Genomic DNA, 10,801 nt, shown 5'->3' on the forward strand with positions numbered 1-10,801 from the left:
CCCCAGGGTGGCCTGTGTCCCCCAGGGCGGCTGTGCCCCCAGGGTCCCAGGGTGGCCTGTGTCCCCCAGGGCGGCTGTGCCCCCGAACCCCTGGCGAGGCCTCCTGTCCGGCGCCCCCGCAGGATGAACGAGGAGCAGATCGCCGCTGTGTGCCTGGCGGTGCTGCAGGCCCTGTCTGTGCTGCATGCCCAGGGCGTCATACACCGGGACATCAAGAGCGACTCCATCCTGCTGACCCACGACGGCAGGGTGAGAAGTGGGTGACTGGGCCTCTCCGGCCTCACTCTGCTGCTGGGCCCCGACCTCCAGCTCACTGGTTAGGGTTACCCCGTTCCCCGTGCCGCAGCCCAGAGTCGGGTCCAAGTCAGTGGGTCCCAGCGTGGGCCGTGGACTCCGTCTTCCGGACTGAAGCCTCAGCATGCCCAGAACCTGCATCTGTGCTCCAGATGTGGACAGGATTTTTAATGGGGGGGGGTTCCCTTGGCTCTCACCAAATTCTGCCCCCTCCAAATGCCAGCTCTCTGCAGTGGGCTCTGTGGCCCTCCGTGGGGCCCGGCATGTGAGTACTCAGAATCCGGCGAGGATGAGTTCTCACACCCAACCCGGGTCTTTCCGGGTCTTGGCCTCCGTGGAGGAGCACGGTCTACCCAGTAGTCACTGGGGGTGTGCCACCCTGACCTGACCTGTTCTCCACCTCACCAGCCTCTGGCCCCATAGGTCTGGGATCCAAAACCCCTTTGAAATCAGCCTGATTCTCCTTTGCTGCCTCCACTGCCATCACTCAATCCAAGTCACCATCGTCTTTTCGTTTTATTAATGAAGCAAATGCCTTTACTTGTATAATATATGTTTATGTGATAGAAATCTATGTTCCCCACCCCCCACCCCTCGGGCCCTTTCTCCCTCCCCACCTCCCTTTAACCTCAGAAGCCTCACCACGTTCTCGGTGGTTCACCCACTCTGCCCCCGGGAAGTTTGGCAAGTCAGCGGGGGCTTGTGAGCGCTCACAGAGGACTCCGCTGTGTGGGGGCGCCTGTGAGCACGTGGAGTTGTGTGCACACGGGCGGCTGCACTTCCCCGTACAGCGCTGCGGTGGGCAGGTCCAGAGCTAGGACCCGAAAGGGCCACAGTGGGGGTCCTGACGAGGTGCGACTCCTGGGTTCTGGGGCAGACGGGCCTTGTTCTGCTCAGAGACTCAGGATGGCTCTGTCCCCCGCAGACACTCAGGGCAGGGCTGTGCCCTGACATCTGTCACCTGCTGCACTTCCTGCGGGGCCCAGGCTTCAGGGAGCCGGCCCTTGCCTAACCCTCCAGTGGTCCCTCCAGAACTCAGCCCCTGCCCCAGGCTCCCTGGAGCAGCCCTGTCAGGAAGGCATTTGGTGCGGTCCTGGGGGTGACACGCCTGAGGCCCCGGCCAGGAGGTGATGGAGCCCCAGGTAGCTTGAATGTGGCCCCGGACCGCACAGCAACGACCCAGCACAGCCAAGCCAAGGACTTGTTCCCTCCACCTGGCGCCGGTACCTGACACTGCCGCCTGCCCCTTACCCCAGGTGAAGCTGTCGGACTTCGGGTTCTGCGCCCAGGTGAGCAAGGAGGTGCCCCGGAGGAAGTCACTGGTTGGCACGCCTTACTGGATGGCCCCAGAGCTCATCTCCCGCCTCCCATATGGGCCAGAGGTGAGGAGGGGACAGCCCCGAGGGCAGGGACACTTGCGTGCTGGACACCCAGCTTGGGTCTTGGGGTGCCAAGGACCGTCTGCGGGCAAGGAAGTCAGCGTGCAGGCGGCTGCTCGTCAGCTCTGAGCCAGGCCAGCGCTCAGGAGCAGGGCAGAAGCAGGCCCAGCATAGATCCCCAGGCCCGGTCGGAGATCACCAACTGGCAGGCTCCCGCTGGTGTGGCAGACGGTGTTCCCACAAGACGCGTACTGAAAATGGAGACCAGCACAAAGACCCCCACTGCGTGCTCTGTGGGAAAACCAGGAGATCTGGCCGCACGGGGGCAATGCCCTGCGTCGCGACAGAGCACGGTCCAGAGCCTGTGCTTGAGGAGGGCGGGGCTGGCAGGGTGGGCGACAGGCTGCTCTGGCCCCAGGGCCACCGGTGAAGAGGCCGAGGCAGAGCCGAGAGCCAGCCGCCCCCGGCTTGCCCAGCCCTGGACACCGAGCAGCTCGGCCTGACCGCCCTCTCCCACCGCAGGTGGACATCTGGTCTCTGGGAGTGATGGTGATCGAGATGGTGGATGGGGAGCCCCCCTACTTCAATGAGCCCCCTCTCAAAGCCATGAAGATGATTCGGGACAACCTGCCACCCCGACTGAAGAACCTGCACAAGGTGAGCCCCCTCGGGCAGCTGGCGGGAGGGACACGACGCAGCCTTAGGCAGGTGCGGGGCACAGCAGAGCGCAGGGCTCGATGGGACTGGGTGCCGATGGCCCTCCCAGCTGGCCTCAGGTGTCGGGGGCCCAGGAGAGGGCCCAGAGGAGGGGTTTCCTGGCGAGAAAGGGCTGCTCGGGCCGGCGCTGGCAGCGCCCTACAGGCCGGCGCAGGATGCCAGTCCCCATGGCCGGCTCCCCACGCCGGCTGGCAGCAGGCTCTCCGCCCTGGCAGTGGAGGCCGCCTCCCAGAGGAGGAGGTGTGGCCCTCAGACCCTCACCCGCCGCCCCCGCAGGTGTCGCCGTCGCTGAAGGGCTTCCTGGACCGCCTGCTGGTGCGGGACCCAGCGCAGCGGGCCACGGCAGCCGAGCTGCTAAAGCACCCGTTCCTGGCCAAAGCGGGCCCGCCCGCCAGCATCGTGCCCCTCATGCGCCAGAACCGCACCAGATGAGGCCCAGCGCCCGTCCCCGAACCAAAGAACCCCTGGGGTCGCCCCTGCCTGACGGGCCAGTAGGAGGCCAGCCCGCCCCCTCCACACTCCGTGTGGCACCACCCTCCCCCTGGGGGCCTGCGGGCCCAACTACTGAACTCCAGGCTTGACCTTGTGACCAAAAACACAAGGACCCATGGGAGCAAGTGAGGGTCCCGGGACCCCCACCCTCTGGAGAGGCCAGCCCCTGTGTTTCCCTGTCTCCAGAAACAACAGGCGGCCCTCCCATCACTGGAAATCCGCATGGGGCCCCCGGGGCCAAGAGACACTGCGAGAGGTTGCGTGAGTGTACACCCGCCCGTGCGCGCGTGAGCCTGCGAGAGCCTGCACAGACCAGCTCCCTCATCCTCCAGTTTGCGAGCGGCGACTCAGACCTTGCCTAATGACAGCCCCCTCCCCCTGAGCCATTGTGGGGGTCAATCATGAATGTCTGAAGAGTGGCCTTTTCCCTTAGCCTGTCCCCCTTTTCTGTGGCTGGATGGGGACACAGGGATTGGGGCCCCCACCCACCCCCCAGCCTCTACAGAAAATGACTACTGCACCTGGACAGCCTCCTCTTTTCTAGAAGTCTATTTATATTGTCATTTTGTAACACTTAAGCCTCTGTGCTCCTGGGGGACAGATGGTCCCTGCTGGCAGGGCTGCACGGGACAGAACCACCGCTTGAAGAATCAGGTTCCTGCCCCTCGGCGCAGCCCCGCCCCCCTCAAGTTAGTTTTATGATTAAAACATTCTCTTTGTTTTGTGCGTGTGGTGTGCATAGTGGCCCCGGTCCCCGCCTCCTGGGGGTGAGAATTTAGGGGCCAGAGGTCTAGGGCTAAGCGAGGGAGGCCTGACTGTGGGCAGGGAGACGCCCCATCCCAGCCTCGAGAGCCCCTATGGCCTGACCACCAGCTGGCAAGTGTCAGTGACAGTGAGTGCAGTCAGCGGGTGGAAGCTGCCCCTGGGGGTCGCTGTTGAGAAACCGGGCTGGTGGGCTTTTCAGGGCCAGGAGGGAAGGTGGTTCCCAAGCAGCCTGCTTCAGAGATGCTCTGTCCCCCCAGACTGAGCGGCCCCAGGCTGCGTGTCTTCCCCAGCACCCTGAGAGGTGGTGGGGCGCGCAGCCACCGTGGGGGGGCAGGGCGGGAACCCCTCCCCAGAGCCCCCCAGGCGTCCGTGGTGCAGCCCCACAGGTGTGCGGGCAGGAGGTGTGCGGCGGGCCCAGGGATCTGGGTGAGATTCAGACCCGAGCCAGCCGGTGGCACAGCCGCCGCATGCGAGCGTCGGAGGGCGTTGGAGGCCTGGCTGAAGCGGCGTCTCGGATAAATACGCTCGTCGGTGTAAGAGAACTGGAAAGCCGGGGTGACCCGAGTGACCCACGGGCAGCTCCGAGCCTGACCGCGCCCACAGACGGCTCCACAGGCTGGAGGCCATGGCTGCCGCCCTCACAAATTGCTCCCCGGCTCCTGGCCAGGAGGGAAGGTCCCGGCCGGCAGCTGCCCCACCGCACTGCTGTGGTGTTGCGTTCAGTCGCCATCACTGACTTTGGGGGGCGCCTCTGCGGCCGTGCCCCCGCCTGCAGCTACTGCCCTTACTGAAGGGCTTCCCCGCCCCCCCGCCCCCCACCCCACGCCAGTTGTTTCAAACCAGAGACATAATCCAGGGCGTGGTTTGCGAGGCCGCGAGGGCGAGGGACCCGAGGACAGGAACGTGACACGGGGTGACAGGAGGCGGCCTCCCCGAGGGCCTGCGGGAGCCACCGGCGCTCCTCCGGCGCTGCCAACGCAGAGGCTTCGTCCAGCCTCCCCAGGACGCCCCTGATGGCCAGTGCCGGCAGCGCTTCGGGGTCGCAGCTGGCCAGGGAGCCCAGCCAGGAGGTCTTCAGGCTTCCAGCCTCCCTGGCAGCTCTGGAGCGAGTGTTGGCAGGGCAGCCGCTCCGGGGAGATGGCACAGGCGCGCTCCGCCCAGGGCGCACACACCAGCTGGTGACTTGGCTCTGCAGCAGCAGGAAGTCTGGGGCCGGCTGGGCAGGGTGGGTGGGGGGCCTGGGTGCTGAGCCACCGCCAGGGCTTCCAGAGACTGCACCGAAACAGGTCGGACGGGCTCCCTGCGTCGGGCTGCAGCAGCCCTGGCGTCCTGGCGCCGGCTGGAAATGCAGTCTCAGGCCCCAGCCCAGGCGGGCGGCAGGCAGGAGGCCAGCTGCAGTTAACCGGCCCCAGGTGAGTCTACAGCTGCCCTCCGCCGCCATCCTCGCAGAAAAGGCCGAGGGACGTGGGAGCCCGTCCTCCCAGCCTCCTTCCACGCGGCTGCTGGCGTGCAGCCCCCAGTGCCCCGAGGGGACCTGCCGCCTCCACAGATCGCGGGGCTCGAGCCCCGTCCCCCCCACCCCCCTGCCCACCTGGCCTGGGGGTTGCCTCACTGGCCAGGGCTCAGTGAGGCGGCCACACCTGGCAGCGAGGGGGAAATGTCTTTGTTATGGGTGCTGAAGTCTAGTAAAAATTCTGCTCCTGTAGAGCCGTGAAGCCACCCACCGCTGCTGTTCAAAGCAGAGTGGCCGCGGTGCCGGGATATTCGGAAGGTACAGCAGAGAGCAGAGGCCTCAGGCCCACGCAGCGGGCACAGGAGCTCGGCAGAGGATGGCGGCCGCGGAGCAGCGGCCTGCAATAGGCCGTTTAATAACGGTGTCGGGGAAATAGGTTCCTGTACTGAGAAAATGAAACCGAATCCCTGTGTGTTATCACAACAAAAGGGAACCCTCAGTCTGTGCTGCCCAGGCTAGTCTCCACTGGGCACGTGCAGTTCTTTAATTGAAAATTGAAACGAAATACAGAGAAACAGCCCTGCATCGCCCTGGCCACATCTCGCGGGTCAGCTGCCGCCCAGCCCGCGGCGGCTGTAGGTGTGATCGCCCCTTCTCCAGCCCTGCCCGGCTGTGCTCCTCCCTGGGTTAGCCATGACAGGGCCTCCCTAGCGGCGCAAGGGTTAAGTTCCAGCGCTGTCAAGCTATGGCCAGTCACTGTGGCCTGCGTGGGATCCACGGGAGCCACCCCCAGGACGCAGCAGGCCTCTGCTGTCTCCCCGCTGCTCGCCTCAGCAGTGGATTTCGGTAGATCCGCCTGTTCTGCTCCCCGCTCGTCTCTGGCGGATCTTCTCACCCCTCTCACCTCCGACCTACACCCCAGTTCTTGTATGCATAAATAAACAAATCTTTAAAAAATAAAAACGACTATGAAAAGAAAGATAAGCTTTCAGCTTAATAGAAAAAAGTAATTGACGTAGGGGCCAGAGAAGGACTTCTTAAAACCCCAAAATTATAAAGAAAAAAAAATGATAGGAAAATCTGTTTTGGGGGAAGACCAAATGCCCGTCACAGGCAAATGTCATAGATTTCAGAACAGGAGAGCACTCGAGAAGTCAGACAGCAACGAGTTCTGTTGTTAATCAGCGGAAGAGCAGGAAAACGGCGGAGGGTGGGGGCAGGCAACGGCAGGAGCCCCGCGGCCGCGCGGGGTGTGCCGAGCTCTCGTCTCGGCACGAGCCGCGCAGTGCGAGTCGGTCACCCGTGTGGTGTCTCCCAAGCGTCTCGCCCAGGGCGACTTCCCAGGGAGCGTGTGCGGGACCCCGGGGCGCCACAGCTGAGGGGTTTGTTTCGTGCGTGTTTTAGGACCGGCTCTCTAGGAAACGGAGAAGGAAAGAGGCAGGCACCTGCGTGGGCACAGGAGCAGGGCCAGGAGCCGCCGCTGCTCTTCACCGAGGAATACGGTGTGTGGAAAGGATCACGCGTGCGGTCACGGCGGCCAGCAGCGGGTCTGCGCCCGCCTCACAGATGTGCACACCAGGTCCTGAGGGGGTGGGGGGCTGCCAGGGCCGCACGGCTCAGAGGCAGCCGGGGCCCCAGGGATGAGTGGTCAGCGGGAGCGGGGCAGCCATGGGTGCTCTCAGAGGGCGCCCTCCCGTGACCCCTGGGGCAGGCAACACGAAGCGCCTGATGCCAGCCGGGTGTGTGTGGCAGACCACGGTGAAAGAGCCCTCTTGGGGGCAGCAGGGCCCGTTTCCATGGGAGGAGACGGGGAACGGGAATGAGCGGACGGGCCGGGGCGGGAGACAGACCTGGGGGGTGAGGCCCGTTCAAACAGCCAAGGGTGGAGGTCGGGGCCGGCCACGGGCCTTTAAAAAAGTTCACTCAAGTCGTCCTAACCAGCAGCCAGGTTGGTGGAGAAAGGCAGTGACGTCCAGGCTGAGTCTTAACGACCTCAAACTTCACGCCAACTCCTGCCAACCCCACCGCCGAGCAGGGCCCACTCACTGCTGCCTTCATGTCACAGGCAGAGGAGGGGCCTGCCCGGGTGGCACAGCCAGGCTCGGGTGCGGGTGGCTCACTGTCGTGCAGGCCCTGGGCTTGGCACGGCCAGGACAGCCCTGGTGTGGGCGGGCAGTGTAGGCACCAGCCCCGCGGGTGGGCAGCTATGACCTCGGGTGGGCAGGCCTTGCAGGACGTGGCCCCGGGAGGCCAGTGCTCTGGGGGCTTCCTGGGGACGGTCTTGAATCAGCCTGGGCAACTGATTCACAGTGTCTTGTGAGCCAGGCAAAATTAAGGTCTTGCTAACATCAAAATCTTATTGTGTGTGGGGTTTTAGTACAGTAAACTCCTAGTTTTACCACATTTGACCCCTAGGGGTAGAATGGCCCCCCCAAGCCCACCAGAAGAAAAGAAGGGCACATCCATAGGAATCTCGCAGGACTTTATTTGGGAAAAGGATACCCAAGGGGGCCCTAAACACAGTGGCAGGTGCTTGTGAGGAAAGTGAAGGAGGCTTGAGGCCCCAGAGAAGGCGGCCGAGGAGAGGCCTAGGTGGGCGGGACGTGGCCACAAGCGGAGACGGGGAGCTGGACTGACCAAGGACTCTGGCCCCCCGCTCAGCGCGGGCACAGCCCTGCTGGGGCCCAGGCATTTGGGCTTCAACTCCCAGCCGTGGGGAACAGCGAGCAAGCAGCCCTCCCAGCGGCCTCCGAGGACGCAGCGACTCTCCTGTCTCGCTGCCAGGACACAGCAGACGGGAAGGCGCTAGAGCAGGGCTCGCACCCAGCGCCTGACCTGGGAGTCGCTGCTGGGGTCGCCAGGCCCCACGGGCTCCCCTTCTCGAGGCTATTGAAGGAGAAGATGAGGCTGCAGATAGGGCCCCCCGGGTTTGGGTCTTTCCCAGAAACCAAAAGAGTGGACACTGCTGGCTAGCGTTGATCTCTCTCCCTTGCTTCCCACCTCCGTCCCAGACCTTTATCTCCAGCTGCCTCTCTTTAATCCTGCTGTTTAATCTCACTAATTATTAAAACACAAAGCCCCAGAGCATGATACAAAACGTATAAAAGATTCCCAAGGGGAATTGCAAGATTCCCAAGGGGTAAATTGCTAAGTCAGCCTCCCTCCCTCCACATTCCCAGACTCCGTTTCCCTTCCCAGAGGCAGCCACGGTGTAAGTTTCTTGTTACCTCCTTCCAGAATTTTCTGCAGGCACCAGGAAACACCTCATGCACCTACCGATGCGAGTCCTGCTTCACCCGCGTTAGCGTCATGTACACACCCTTCCACGCCTGGCTTTTCTCTACCTAAACAGTGCCTCGGTGGCTCCCCGTGTGTGGCCGCCGGGGGCCCGCCAGCCACGGCTTACCGAGGCAGCCCCGTGCGGCTCGCGGGAGCCTGCTGTCCCGGACAGCGCCCGGCAGCTGGCGCCACGCTCTCTACGAGCACAGGGTGTCTGCTAGGTGCCTGCGTGCCTCCTCCCCACCTACTCTGGGCCCCACCTGCCCTCTGCCCCGGGCGAACACCCCTGGGTGTCTCTGCCCTCTGCACCCTCCCCTGGCTCTGGGCAACACCACCCCACCTCCAAGTCTCCTCGTGGCCACAAGCCTCCCCAGTCTCTGCTGCTCTTTGCCCCCCTCCCTCCTCCTCCTCTCCCATCTCCCCCTTTCTCTCCTCTCTCTGCCCCGCATTTCCCTCCTGCCCCAACTCATCACTGCCTCTACTGTCACCCCCTGCAGAGTAAGACACCCCTTGTGGTTTACATGTGAGAAAGGCAGCACCCCTAAGCTCACCTTTGCCCTCCCACCATCCCCTCCTGAGCTGTCTGGCTGTCCCCTCATGAGAGGAGCTCCAGGCGTAACCCGACTCCTCGCCCCCCACCAGCAGAACCAGATCCTCCTGGATGTGCCCCTGGTGGGGCGGGAGCTACCTCGGGGATGTGGTTCCTTGACCACACAGCGCCTCGGCTCTCTGGGAACCCGCCCTCCCTCATCAAACAGAGCAGCAGGTCTGTGTCTGCCCCACTAGCACTGCAGACAAACAGTAAACAGACCCACCCGAGGCCCTGCCCTGCTGAGGCTGACATTCCCCCAGGGTGACACCATCCCTGACCAAGGGAGCACATCCACACACTCGGGCACTTGCAAACCACACTGAGGCACAGCAGAAATCGGGGTGTGGTGCCAGAGACTAGCAGAGGGGGAAATCCACTGTGACTGTGCGGGAGGCGGCTGTTTCTGTACCAACACATATTTTGAGGTAGAATAAAGCCAGAAGGTTGAGTGTGCTGGGGAGGAACGGAGGGGAAGGGAGCATGGAGGGCCTCGCAGGCAGCAGGGGCAGCATGTGCAAAGGCCCTGGGGTGGCAAGCAAATTGGAGGATCAAAGACCAGCAAGAGTATGGGACGCCGTGAGTGCGGGTGGGGTGAGCCACCTCAAGTGGCCTTGTGGGGTAGCGCTCGCCCCAGTTCACAGATGGGAAGCAGGCCTGGAGGAGGAGTCAGGTGGAACTCTGGGACTCTGCGCCCTGTGCTCTCAACCACTGGGCAGTGGCCCTCAGTGTGGGCCCCGGGCCTGTGGCGGCATCCGTGTCACCCCTTGGCTCACGTCCCAGAGCTTCCAGAAACTCGGAGCCCAGCCTGCATGTTTATCAAACCCTCCATGGCATTCTGACTCACTCTGAGTTGAGAACCTGCCTGCCCAAGCTTACTCCTGCCCTCTAAGGGGGAGGGCTTGAGCAGTGGTCCCCAAAAGACTGCGTGCACACCCAGCTCCCTGAACCTGTGAATGTGGCTTTGGGACAAGGGTCTTTGTAGATAACAGTTAGGTTGGGGGCTGAGACAACCCAGGTGGGCTCTGAACTCCAAGTGTCCTCGGGGCAGATGTGGGAGTGCTGTGGACACCGGGAGTCCTCTGCCGTGGGAGAGGCCAGGAAGTGTCCCTCCAGCTTCCACAGTGGGGGTGACGACGTCCACGTTTTGGGCCTCTGGCCTCCAGAACTGTAAGAGAATCAGCACGTTGTTGTAGGCTACCCAGCTTGTGCCCCATTTTTGCGGCCGCCCTGGGGCACCGATGCCCAGTGTGGGGGGCAGACGGCCCAGTGGACCCCAGTGTGCTGTCCCACTGGCACTTGTGCTCATGATGGAGCTTGGAGGTGCTGGGAAGTAAAGGGGACAGGCTGTGTTGAGGTGGACCAGGACCAGCCTGGAAATGCGACTGTAAAGTAGAGCTTGATGGGAGGCCTCAGGCATCTTAGAGCTGTGGTCAGGTGATGGGTGAGACACCCCCCACACCCCCAGCAACCAGATAAAGCCTGAGGCACTCAGCCCCTCACCTGGACTGCCCTCCCTGGAGACCGGGCCAGGTGGCCTGGGTTCAAATCCCAGCTCTGCTTCCTCCTGGCTGTGTGACCTTGGGCAAGTCACTTCACCTCTCTGTGCCTCCGTTCTTTCTTCTGCAAGGAGGGCTTAACGCTGACACCCACGTCAGAGCGAGCGTTGGACGTGCGCATGTTCACACTCCGTGCTCACCGGCAGCGGCCTCCCGGGCTTGGGGCTCAGCCCTGACCCTGCTGTGAATTCCAGCTCACACATCCAGGCGCGCCCTGGCTTCGCCCTTTTGGATGCTCAAGTATTAGCGCATAGGCGAGGGTACTTGATTTCCT

At 63.3% G+C, this 10,801-nt stretch overlaps 1 protein-coding gene across 3 annotated transcripts in view; it reads left to right on the forward strand.

The window, feature by feature from the left end:
* PAK4 (p21 protein (Cdc42/Rac)-activated kinase 4) overlaps positions 1-3,563 on the forward strand; it is a 46,065-nt gene extending 42,502 nt beyond the window's left edge. For 2 of the 3 annotated variants that reach the window (XM_012730600.1, XM_004690610.2), the window contains 4 exons: positions 123-249; positions 1,551-1,676; positions 2,196-2,330; positions 2,667-3,153. In XM_012730600.1, coding sequence (XP_012586054.1) covers positions 123-249; positions 1,551-1,676; positions 2,196-2,330; positions 2,667-2,822 — 544 coding nt within the window. In that variant the 3' untranslated portion in view covers positions 2,823-3,153. Of the gene's footprint in view, positions 1-122; positions 250-1,550; positions 1,677-2,195; positions 2,331-2,666 lie in introns of all 3 variants that reach the window. The other variant, XM_012730601.1, reaches the window with a different exon arrangement.
* The last annotated feature ends 7,238 nt before the right edge of the window (positions 3,564-10,801 follow it).

This window comes from Condylura cristata, unplaced genomic scaffold (genome assembly GCF_000260355.1).
Source record: "Condylura cristata isolate star-nosed mole 26May11 unplaced genomic scaffold, ConCri1.0 scaffold00028, whole genome shotgun sequence".
NCBI lineage: Eukaryota > Metazoa > Chordata > Mammalia > Eulipotyphla > Talpidae > Condylura > Condylura cristata.